The sequence below is a fragment of the Squalius cephalus genome (assembly GCF_949319135.1).
Source record: "Squalius cephalus genome assembly, chromosome: 23".
Classification (NCBI taxonomy): Eukaryota; Metazoa; Chordata; class Actinopteri; order Cypriniformes; family Leuciscidae; genus Squalius; species Squalius cephalus.
In genome coordinates, this window is record NC_137144.1 from 20,224,582 (window position 1) to 20,237,949 (window position 13,368).

A 13,368-nucleotide genomic window follows, 5' to 3' on the forward strand; every position below is an offset into this window, starting at 1 on the left:
TTGAGTGTTATTGAAAGACTGTGTAGTTTTCTGTTTTAATCCTGAGGAGAATATTAGAGACACAACCTACTACATCTTACATAGACTCACATGTCCACACAAGTTTTCCTGGGATGTGTGCTGTCATTTCTTGAATTACGCTCTGTTGTGAGCATAAGTGTGTATTTTTGGTCCTATTTTGTCTCGCTTTTGGCTAATGCAACAGTAGCACCAGCAGGGCCCAGTTGTTCAAAAGTAATCTGATCAGATTTCGGCTAGCGGATTGGATTAGATCTTGGAAATGGGTTGTTCATACGAAAATAGGGATTCTGAAATCAGATTAGATCAAGGAATCCATTTGGGTTTTGATCTGGATCAAACCTTCAGTATGTGTTGTTCAAAACTTTTTAGTAGGATTGGGTAACTTCAATCCAAAAAATCAGGATTTAAAATTGGTCAAATAATACAATGTTAGAATCATGTTGTATACCTATTTATTTATATTTTGAACTTAATTTTTATTGATTCATATATTTAACTTTAACTAACAGTGTTAGTTTTTTACACTGCATATTTATTACAATGACTCAATCATCAGAGACAGTCAAAATTAGTTTCTAAATATTGCGTCCCTTATTGCATATATTTGTCTGTTTTTATTTTTTATTTTATTCATTAATATTATTATTATTTATTTGGGTTGGGTCAGATGAGGATCTACCGAGCCCCTAAAGGGATGGAGATTTCCCCTATTTTTTCCATCACCATGCCCCTTTAGGGGGACCGGTCAACAGCCGCCGTCTAACTGCACTTGAAGCTCTTGTGAAATTAAAAATGAAACACCCAAAACTGTATGGTACCATAACGAAGATGAACTGTATGTTGATACGTGAAATTCTGGAGGGAAAGTCGGACGGCGTCAGTGATATGGTGACGTAATGACGTGTGCCATTAATCGATCTGTGTTCTATAACATGTAAAATGGGAACATGAAAAGAATATTCTAAAAGCAACTCATGTAAACACCTTAATCAGAATATTGTTTTATTCAGAATCAGGTCAATAATTAAATTACTGTTGCTGTCCATGTAATTGTAGTCATTGTGATCCCATTTACAGCACTGTTAATTCAGATTTGGTAATGTGAATAAGTATGTATCTGGATTAGGGTGATCCAATCCAATTTTGCTTTGAAAAACGATCACAAAAGGAAGACGGATTACCTGATTCTGGATAGCAGAACAACAGGAATCCACAAACTGCTCCTTTTTCCCCAGAAAACATTTGCATACTAGCATGTCGTGCATATTCTCAGCTTATCTCAGTGTTTTATTTCTATTTCATCAGCATAATATATTTATAGATTTTTACATTTGCAAAAGAAAATGTCAGTGACGTTTGACATGAAGAACCATGTGTTTGTGTATATATATATAAAACTAAAATGCCTGAAGCTAAAAGATATGGTCGGTTGTGTATATAGCTTATTCTTATGACCTGGGATCATATTGCTCCGTTCATTGCATATCTATACCATAACATAATGGAAATGTCAGTCCAGGAAGGCTTTTGTGCTCAGCGGGTATGCTGAAGGCACTGGCCATTGGAATCGAACAGAGCAGAGATAGACTGTTGTTTTGTCTGCTGGTAATTTAATGCTTCTCTGCTGCATTACCTCAATGCTTCACCGCATGCCTTCAGCACGAGCCGTAGCAATCCGTCAACACCCTCACACACACACACACACACACACACACACATTCATATTTATTGGGTTTAATCGAACATACTCAACTCCCATTGGATATTGACTTTGTTAAAACCTGTGAGGTTTATATACTTGTACACGAGTCGGATCAAAGACTTTCAAAACAGCTGTTCTTCACAGGATCTCACAATGATAACGGCATTTTCGGGATCCTTTGAAATTCCCAGAAGCTCGGCCGAGTTCGGCTGTTTGTCGAGTTGATGTTGGAAAGGATGTGTATGCATCCATGACTCTAGATCTGCTTGTCTGTTCTTGAATGTTTGTCTGTGTGTGGAGTTATGATGTGTGCATTATAATGCTCGCTGGGTAACTAGAGCTGTAAGAATGGGAGAATGCCTCGGATTACCCGGCCTGGCATCAGGCATGCGGCAACTGCAAGCCCCAGGGCATCCAAAGTATACAGAGCATAGAGAGGAAGGTATGTGTGTGGGAGTGTATTAAAAAAGTATAGAAATGTGTTTGTTTGTGTGATTCAAAGAGACAAAGAGAGATGTTATAGGGTTGTGAACGCAATTTCATCAAGTACATTATGTCAAGTTTTGGCTTACAACAAGGGTTAGGGGCTTCTGCACCATTCTTATTCACCTATCATTTCCCTTTGATTTTAGGGATAAGTTATGGGTAGGGTTAGGTTAAGGGGTAGGGTTAAGGTTAGGACTAAATTTTTGGACAGGAATGTTGTTCCAGGAATAACAAAATACCGGGTATATTCGTTAACCGCTGATAGACGCTGCTTTTAAACGCTCTCGTTCGTGTTTGTTTGAGCGCTCAGGTTTCTGTTTACAGCGTGTTTTTACAAGCGTTGAGCATTGTAGCCAATCACAATCGTATCTGTTGAGCTCATGACCGCAGTGGCCAATCAGAAGTGCTAGTCAGTACGTTAGTCAGAATCCGCTTAACCTTAACCGCTTAATCCTTTCATTATAACCAACAAAGATTAAACACTATATAAAGAAGAGATTCTTTGTGCAATTAAGACAGCTTTTTTTTATAACGGGAGTTTTCGTGAGAGTGCAGAATTCAGTGAGCTTGCGCTTTAGAGATTGACAACCTTAGTGATATATATATATATATAGTGGTATAATGGGAGGCTCTTCTCTTGCTTTCTGTTAATGAACCATTCACAATGCAAAGTGCAAGGCAAAGGTTTTGGATTGATAACCTTTTTTAAATGTGCGATTGAATCAGAAACTGCGATGATTGACAGTGATAACCAACAGACGAGACAAACTCTTTATTTAATTCAACAGTTTTTGCTCTGGTACCTAAATTGGTACTGAAAACCATGAAATTTTACTGGTATTGGTACCGACTACTGAAATTTTGGTACCTTGACTACCCTAGTGTGTGTTCAAATGTGGTGGGTTGTTAACAGGAACTTTTAGGGCGGAATTCAAAAGAACAGTTTCACAAATGTACTTTAAGACTCATTTATTTTGACATTTGTTGAATGAAACTAAAGCTAAATTTGTTGTCTCGTCACCTGGTGCATCTCCATTATGGACATAGACTTTCTAGATCAAATAACAGATGAATTAAAGTACTGCAGGCATCTTGTGCTATTTGAAAAGAGAATTACAACTACAGAGATCCCAATATCTAAAAAACTAATAGGCTAGATATTTTGTGTGGTACGATTGAGTGCAGAAGTATTATGGAAACCCATCCTGCAGTTTTCTAAAAAACTTGAAAACTTGAAGTTCCTCCTTCTGACCATGAAAAGACGTTTCATGAGTGATTGAATTGACCTGACAGGATGTTGACTTTGAATTGGAATGAAAGGAAAAGGAAATTACTGAATTTCATTTCAAAGAAATTCAGCACAGTTACTCAAACATTTTGTGACGAAACACAAATAATCATCACATCATTATTTTTAACTAATTATTATTATATTTTTGTTTAATATTTATAATATTTTTTTTATGTATAGATTATACATATTTCTCTCTCATCTAAGTTCAGTCATATCAAAACAGTTTATAATAGATCAGATTGTTTTCAAACTTTATTAAAATCAATATTGACAAAGAAACTTGGTGTAGATTAGATCTTTCTGGGAAATTATATGTTTCCTCATAAAATGAAAGTTAATTGTTTTAAATATAATGAACTGTATATAGTATTAATGATAAAATATATACTTTTATAGGTGGCATTTCAAACATTAATTATTACTATCATCTAATATTTATATAATCATATTTATGTTTTGTGTATGATAACATTTTAATTCATACTGAAATAAATAATTAAAAAACGACATTTATAAGATTTTTTAAAATGTTTTAAAAATAAGTCTCTTCTGCTTACCAAAGCTGCATTTATTTGATAAAAAATGCAGTTAGAATTATGAAATGTTATTACACAATTTAAAATAGCTGTTTTCTATTTCAAAATATTTTAAAAGGTAATGATCCTTCATAAATCATTCTAATATGCTGATTTTATGTTCAAGAAACATTTGTTATTATTATCAATGCTGTATTTTCCCAGAATTCTTTGATAAATCGAACATTGAAAATAACATTTTTATTTTTTTTGTAACCGTGTAAAAGTCTTTACTGTCACTTTTGATCAATTTAATGAATATTTCATTTTTTTTTTAGTCTTACTGTCCCTAAACCATTGAATGGAGGTGTATTTATCAAGAAACGTTTCCATAACTCATTTGAAACATTCAAAGCAAAATGACATAACGGTATAGAAAACCAACCTCTATCATTTCAGGAGGTTCAGACAGGAGAGGTGAAGAAAGAAAGAAGCAAAAAGTGACAGATGAAAGAAAACAACTTGTTCAGGTCAGCTGCACCTGTGCATATCCATGAGTTATTAGAGCCCAGTGCTGAAAACTCACATGGGAGGACAGGAGAGATGGCAGGTGTGTTCCCATAATGCCCCTGTGCAGTGAGCAAAGCTTGAAAAGTGCAATGATGCCTGCAGTGAAAGGTCAGAGGGAGCGGGAGGATAATGAACAATGTATTTGTGCTGTGTCCTTGAATATTATTGCTGTATTTTTCACTCACTTAATATTACACCAGTTTTTAAATAGCAATGATAATAATAATAATAATTATTAATAATAATAATATTTGTATATATATTTATTTATATATATTTTATATATAATATATATCAATAGTATATTTAAATATGTTGGTACTATATATTAATTCAATATATTTTATATAAATATAATAATTGTATCATTAATAACATGTATTTTTAATTAACATTATTATTGCTATTATTAATATTTTTTAAATTAATATAAAATACAACAATAACATAATGTAAAATTTACATCATTTTGCCTTTCTGTTCTCTACAGGATTATGTGCTGCTTTTGTGCTCTTTGTGATTCATGAATAATTTAAATTGTTTATAGTGTGCTTTGTTACAACAATAGTGTAAAAATGCTTAGCCTACTGGAGAACTGGTGTAGTTAAATATTTTAGTGTGATAGAAGAGTGTTTCAGAGCAAAATACTCTAAAATCACATCCTCTAAAGGAAAACGCATCACGTTCTATTTTAAGCATCATATATTATTCATATATACATGGTATATATTCCCATGCAATCGTAATCGTAAACATCATGAAAACACCTGAATGTAATTGTAACATCCGGCATGGAATGTTTTAGTGATGTTGCACTTGAGCAAATACTCTAAAATGATTTTTTTTTTTCTTCCAGATTAAAAATACTTTGCATCTCATCCCATTTGTACTTCACACATTTGCCTTTGTCCGTCTGTCATCTCAAACCACTTCACAAATCTCTTCCTCCTCTGGCTGTGACCTCTCTCTGGGTTTGTGGTTCACTTTCACTCCACGGCGCACACTCACTCACTCACACACACACACACACACACACACACACACACACACACACACACACACACACACACACACACACACACACACACACACACAACACACACACACACACACATAAAAACAGTGTAATGAGGGGTTTGGTGGGTGGAATGGGAGGAGCAGACAGGCATCTCTCTTTGCCAAAGGGAAAAGCCTCTTGCTCTCCGGAACATTCCAGATGAGCTCACACTCGCCTGCCGGAGTTGCGGAAAGAGATGAGACCATGAAAAAGCTCTAAAGTCTGTGCAACAACAAAGAAAGTTCTGCGATCGATTACTAACTTTCAAATCTGTATGGCTTATACTTTCTTTTTTGAGGACCCCATTTTTTTGTGCTAGTTGCTTGATCTTATATTTAGAAATGGCTAAAATATTTATCTCAGTGAATGAGAGAATTGAAGGCGATCTTCTGTTCTCGGATGTGTAGAACTCACAGAATTACATTCAGCTCTTTGTCCACACATACACACACACACACACACACACACACACACACACACACACACACTACAGGAAGTGCTGACTCTGCAGGGTATATTAAACACGCTCGCCCATGTTTACGGTGAGCAGAGTCCGGATGTGTTCCTGCTCGCTTGTGTGTGAACGTGTGTGTGTGTGTGTGCATATGTACACACTTAAGCTGGACACTTAAGTCACACTTATAATATATGAATATCACGAACATTAGCATACCAAAGCTTTACATTTTCAAGTGAAAAACACAGTAAAACGGTGTGTTATTACAGTAATATTGTGAAATATTATTACAATTTAAAATAGCGGTTTTGTATATGAATATATTTTCAAATGTAATTTATATACGTGTTGCAAAGCTGAATTTTCAGCATCATTACTCCAGTCTTCAGTGTCACATGATCCTTTAGAAATCAATCTAATATGCCGATCTGGTGCTTAAAGAACATTTCTTACTATCAATGTTGAAAACAGTTGTGTTGCTTAATATTTTTGTAGAAACTGTGATCCATTTATTTCAGGATTCTTTGATGAATAGAAAGTTCAAAAGAACAGCATTTGAAATATTAATCTTTTGTACCATTTACTCTCACTTTTGATCAATATAATGCATCCTTGCTGAACAAAAGTATTAACTTTCTTTCAAAGAAATCTCACTAACCCCAAACTTTTTAACATCAAACCATTTAAAGATGACAAAGTTCTGAAACAATATATATTGTCTCATGTCGCTCCTTATTTTCTCTCTGAAACTCTTGCTCACGTTTAACCTTACTGTTTTGAACTTCACTGGTTTGCCACCAAAATATGTTGTGAAATGAACTGCCTGGAGGCTTCTCTCGGGTTCTTCCTCCTTAGCTAAATATGCTCGAATGCGTTCTGACCTGCCAGAAACCGTCTGAGAGGTTGTTAAGTTCTGGAGGATTTTCTCACATACTCTTCTCCTCTAATAGAATCCAAACAGTCTGTGATAATACAACCATAATTCATTGTGGAGAGTATGTGTGTGTAATTCACATTCAAAGCTTGGGGAGTGAATGTAACTCATTCAGTTATTTTGGGGTAAATGTAACTATATTTTTATGCGTGGAATGCAAGAGTGAAACAATCCAGCATTTCAAGACAAATCTCAACTTTGTGGCGAATATGATTTCATATATTCTGCATGATGTGCTGATTTGGTGCTATAACCATTTCTTATTATCATACAATTTTGTGCTGCTTGATATTTTTGTGGAAACCGTGATGCATTTTTTTTTTAAAGGATTCTTTGATTAATAGAAAGAACTATGGAAGCTTGTTTCCGCCACAGAAAAAAAAAAAAAAAAAAAAAAATTGCGACTTTATCTCACAATTGCGAGTTTACATCTCGCAATTCTGACTTTATTTCTCAGAATTGCGAGATATAAGTCAGAATTGCGTGAAATAAAGTCGCACGCAATTGCGACTTTATTTCACGCAATTCTGACTTTATATCTCGCAATTCTGACTTAATAACACGCAATTGCGACTTTATTTCACGCAATTCTGACTTATATCTCGCAATTCTGAGAAATAAAGTCAGAATTGCGAGATATAAGTCAGAATTGCGTGAAATAAAGTCGCAATTGTGTGTTATAAAGTCAGAATTGCGAGATATAAAGTCAGAATTGCGTGAAATAAAGTCGCAATTGCGTGTTATTAAGTCAGAATTGCGTGAAATTGTGAGATGAAAAGTCGCAATTATCTTTTAAAATGTTTTATTCTGTGGCGGAAACAAGCTTCCATAAAGAACAGCAATTAACGCAACAATTTAAAAGTCTTCTGTAACCAAACAGATTTGAACCTTTCTTGTCTTTTTTTGTGCTTTTTTTTTCAGTTTATGTTGAAAGAATTGAACTAAGAGGAGTTACACCCAAATCAGACAAACCAACAGAATACATACTGGAGGTGAGTTTTGTGTCAGTTTCCAGTAAAGTTTGTTGGAAAAACAGTAACCGTTGATCAAGATCTCCTGCATATTATCTAGGCTGTATCTCAAGCAAAAAGAGGTCCTTTCTGTAGTTGTGTCATATGTTTTACAGAATAATTGTAGCCAAAGTGTAAAATGTAGTTGGCATGTTATATGTTTGTCATACTGTTGTCTTGGTTGAAGGCCTTGTGGTCCGACTCCACTTTGTCGACTGTCAGCAAAACCCCTCAGGAAGTGCTGGAGTTCATCTCCCAGGTGAGTGTGTCATGTGACCAAAAGTCTTAAAAATAAAACATTAGCATTCCTGTTCATCCCAATTTCTTGCCCATCACTGGAACCGCTGGAAAGTTGAATAGTCGAAAAATGCTTTGACTTTGATTGAAGAATAATCAATGCTGTAAAGTTGAAAACCAGTGAATCTTCACAACCTGTCAGCACTCGAACAATAAAGTGTGAAAAAGTATGATTGTGTCTCTGTTCTCTCTCTTCAGCTGTCTCAGCTCTTTCCTGATGAATGTCTGGAGAAACTTCTGCCTCAGATGCCTGGACTTGATTCCACTCATGAACTAGATCCTCGGTATTTCTGCTTCTGAATCCTAACACGAAATGCGCAAACAGATACACTAAATCTCATTTATATAATGTTTTTTAATCAGGGATGGGTTATAAATGTAATATTTACAATATATTTTCAGACAGATAGATTTTAAAATGCAGTTGATGCGCAAAAAAGGCCTTTTTTAAGTATTAAAAGGTTTAGTAAAAATATATGTGGGGAAATATTGTTGTTTATTATTCTATATTTTTATAAATTAAAATACTCATTTAATAAAATAACTTAATTTTATTACATTTTTATGGCAAATATATATATTTATACACATATACAGTATATAGATATAGATATATCATTCTCTCTATATATACTATCGTTCAAAGAAATTAATAGTTTTATTCAGCAAGGATTCATTAAAACTAAATTTATATATAAACTCAAAAAAAATTAAGTTTTTTACTTTCTATTGATCAAAAAATCCTGACAAAAAAGTAGCACTGTTTTTGATTCATTTGATTTTGTGTCTAACAAAAAAAAAAAGAATATATATATATATATATATATATATATATATATATATATATATATATATATATATATATATATATATATATATATAATTTATTTTTTACAGGAAGAAGAGTCAGTATTGTTGTTCCACTCAATGTTTATGGCTTCAAATAGTTCATTAGTAGGTGAAAAATGACTCCCAGTTAGGTTAAGTTTAATGTGAGACCAATCGACCAGGCCAAAACATGAGCCTGATGGACTTGTTCTCAAGCCACTTCTTGGTTGTCTTTGCAGTTTGGGTAGGAACATTGTCTTGTTGAAAAATAACATCTGATCATTCCTCTTTAGATAACAACTTTTCATTTGTGGGATGCAAGCCATTCTGCAATATTCTCCTGTACTCCAAAGCATTAAATGACTTTTCACAGTGAAGTAGCTCACCAATACCAGCAGATAAAAAGTCCCCACACAATGACACTCTTCCTCCATGCTTCACTTTGCTAGAGATGCATTTTTGATTATATTTCTTACAAGATTTTTAAAAATCACCATCCAACTCATGTTTCATTGTGATTCATCAAAGTTCTCACAATTCTTCCCACAACTCTGCTGAAGCACTCTGAGTCAAACTTCTATTATTCTGCCAAAAACTGTTTTTCTGAGACGGCAATGGTTTTTAAGTAGTGCATTTGCTTAAATTGAGCTAATTCCTGATCAATAAATTGTAGTTAAAACAATTAAAAGCTTAGTGTTTAGCCATATATATACATACTCATTTATTTATTTTGTTACATTTCTTTATATATTTTGTATCTCATATTTTGTTTTGTAGATCGTCCAGCCTTGGTTTTTGCTATATCAAAACCTAATCAAAATTGTATTAAATTTGTGGATTTTTCCTCAATCCCACAGATGCTTGACCTCTTTTCCGCCTCATGTTCTCAAACACGACAAAGTCTGTTTATTCTTCAGCACTTCGTCCGCACCGCAGCTCCCTACTAGCACAAGTAAGCCCCTTATTTCCCCCTTGCAATGGTTCATCCCTGCCACTTCACCATAGAGGTTTGTTTCAGGACCACACCATCTCTTGGGGAAACGGGGTTGGAGTTTGTTTCAGCTCAGATGGAATTTGATTTGACCTGCTTGTGCTGAGATGCTTCAGAAGTGACCTCATCTTGGGAAACTATTAATAGGGCGAAAGGCCACTAGAACCTAGATGTGTATCTGTGATGTTATTTTTAGCGGTGGGGGAAGGGACAGACACCCCCTTGGATAGAAATAAGTGCAAAATTCTTATTTATTGATAATGTGAATTGTAGAATAGTCATTGCAGATGTATTTTTCACCTATATTAGCCATCAAATACAATAAGAGAGGGCTATGCAATAAGCAAACAATTCATTATGGACACTATTATTATTATTGTTAATATTACGATTGTTTACTACTCAATAGCCTGTAGTTGAAATAATATCAGTGCAAATGGGCCATTTTGGTGCAGTTCTGGGCCTGTACCGCTTTTATAGCTTTAAAATGTCGGTTTTATAGCCTTCCCCTTGAATTGGGCTCATGGTGGAAAAAACTCAAAATAAAGTTTCTGTACATAAGGATAAGTCATGGTAAGAGGAAATAAATCTATATATTTAAAATAATTATTCAAATGAATTACATATTTTTTCATTTTGATGTGAAAAGTGATGTGTATGTGAGATATTCTTTTCTGTCCTTTTTTGACATGCATCTTTTCATGTCAAATAATCCTGTACTCCTTAATCACACTTTATCACTTCCATGTTTTTCAGATCTGGGCTGTTTGCTTCAGTATAGGGGAGCGAGCAGGTGAGTTTAACAACCCCTCACCCCAAACACTAACACATCTCTCTTCTCTCCATCCATAATCCTCTGTCACTCTGTCCCAGGCCCATTTGTGGTGTCGCCAGCATCCAGCCTGTCCTAAGCGTCCATGCCCCCCTCCCGCAGAGCACCCCTGCCCACCTGCCCCCTCTCCCCCCTCAGACAGCGGTGGCCATCCTCCCCGGCACTGCTGTTCCTATGGGGGAGGGCAGTCCACCACAGACGCACCTCATAAACCCCGGACCCCTATCCCAGCAGCCCAGCCCGGAGCAGAACGGCATCCTGGACTGGCTTCGTAAACTACGGTTGCATAAATATTACCCTGTCTTCAAACAGCTAACCATGGAGGAGGTACGTGACTTAAAGTGGCTCTTTCCCTTGGTATGAGAATCATCTCTCAGATAAGAGATTAAATGTATTTAGGTTCAGGGAACAGATTTCGGATATTGCTGCCAAGAAATACATCTGTCCTTCCTAACAAATCTCTCCCACTACAACTTATCTAAATTATGATCTCTTTATTCACTTTCTCAGTTCCTCGCTCTCACAGAAGAGGATCTCAACAAGTACGACCTCACTCAGGGGGCCAAGAAGAAACTAAAGACTCAGCTGGAGCTTCAGAAGTGAGTGTGATTTGTGCTCATAATATGACACTGACACATTTAAAGGTTGTATCAGCGATTTCAGGCCCAAACATAAATGATCACATTCATCTAATCTTTCCTAACGATCCGCTTGCTGCCCGCCCCATAAGCATGCCGTCAAAAAAAACGCGTCTCTGTAGGCAGCCTAGGCTCTGAAATCTGCACACAAAAACAGTTGGTTTCACCAACACTCAAAAACAATAAATAGTGTTCCAACCAATCACCGACAGGGGCGGGTGTTGTGAGGTTTTCGCGTGCAGCCGTCATAGGCAGCCGTGCATGAGCGCAAAACCTCACAACACCCACCCCTGTCGGTGATTGGTTGGAACACTATTTATTTTGGTTAGGAAAGATTAGATGAATGTAATCATTTATGTTTGGGCCTGAAATCACTGATACAACCTTTAAATCTGTGTGTATCGTGCCATAAACCACCTTAGAAACATTCAGTTGTTGTTTAAACACAGTTATTGCTGCTATGATAAATAGAAAATGCCCTCAAACATCCGGTTAGCACATTTAGCACCTTATCAAACATAGATGAGCCAAAATATTACGACCACCTGCCTAATATGCTGTTGGCCCTCCGCGTGCCGCCAAAACAGCGCCGACCCGCCGAGACGTGGACTCTACAAGACCCCTCAAGTAGGGTGACCACCTGCTAATAAGCCCAAGGGGGGACAAGGGGTATGTTTCTGAGGGACAATGTGGGACACTGTCTGGCGCGGCGGTGCCCCACTGGCAGACTCACTGATAGTGGTTTACCCATTTCTAGCACATACCACCTTGCATAGTATTAATAATGCCCTATTCTCCTAAACGTGTAATTTTTGATGTATGCTCATGAATAGGCCAACCAATGTGTATTTTTTTTCTAAATAAAGACTCATAATATTTTGAACATTCAATGAATTGACAGATGTACTTCCACTTAAGATTTACCATTTAATTTTATTTATATTTCATTACAATTTATTTACTTTAAATAAATTAATAAATTATAATACAAATTTATAGGATTAACAGGAATTGTAGTTGCTCAACATCACAGGAACAGTTAAAAAAAAAGTATTTAAAAAAAATACGATTGACCTCGTATTCCCCTCCATGTCCGATTGAGAAGGACGTTTTGCAAAGGTCACAAAAAGCCCTCTCGGTATCCCCCTCAACACCTTTCAGCCACAAATATTCATTTCCCCATTCTTGTTTCCTGTACTCACACCTTCTCTTTTTAATTGATGATGGCGTTGGCTCTCAGACAGTCTCTTTCTCGAATTTTTCGAATTGGAAAGCGCGCATCTAAAAGTTCCTTCCTTCCAAGTGTGTCTGGTATGCGCGTGCGTGCGCTGTCATGACAACAACGAAAAAGTTGACAACAACCTAGTCAGCAGTTCAACTGAGGGGTTTGTGTGGCAACAATAGCGTGCTGAAATGTCAAGTAATGTTCGTTTGTCTGCTTGGGGCTCGAGTATATAGAGCGACCAACTTTTTTTTGAGCAAGCATAGATTATGCGTGACACGGTCTCAATTTGCGTGACGCGTGAATTGGGCTTCAAACGCTGTGCGCGCACGCGCTACGCGGGACGGGTGGTCACCCTACCCTCAAGGTTGCCTGTGGTATTTTGAACCAAGACATTACCAGCAGATCCTTCAAGTCCAGTAGGTTGGATCAAACTTGTTGGTCCAGCACATCCCACAGATGCTTGAGATCTGGGGAATTTGGAGGCCAGGGCAACACCTTGAACTCTTTATCG

The 13,368-nt window shown here is 36.3% G+C and overlaps 1 protein-coding gene across 1 annotated transcript in view; it reads left to right on the forward strand.

Moving 5' to 3' along the window:
* The window catches only part of zcchc14 (zinc finger, CCHC domain containing 14), a 30,376-nt gene that overhangs the window by 8,868 nt on the left and 8,140 nt on the right, over positions 1 to 13,368 (forward strand). Inside the window, exons 3-9 of the mRNA XM_079860292.1 lie at positions 7,958 to 8,028; positions 8,234 to 8,305; positions 8,542 to 8,627; positions 10,029 to 10,123; positions 10,919 to 10,955; positions 11,036 to 11,321; positions 11,505 to 11,593. Of these exons, the coding sequence (XP_079716418.1) occupies positions 7,958 to 8,028; positions 8,234 to 8,305; positions 8,542 to 8,627; positions 10,029 to 10,123; positions 10,919 to 10,955; positions 11,036 to 11,321; positions 11,505 to 11,593 (736 nt within the window). The remainder of the gene's footprint in view (positions 1 to 7,957; positions 8,029 to 8,233; positions 8,306 to 8,541; positions 8,628 to 10,028; positions 10,124 to 10,918; positions 10,956 to 11,035; positions 11,322 to 11,504; positions 11,594 to 13,368) is intronic.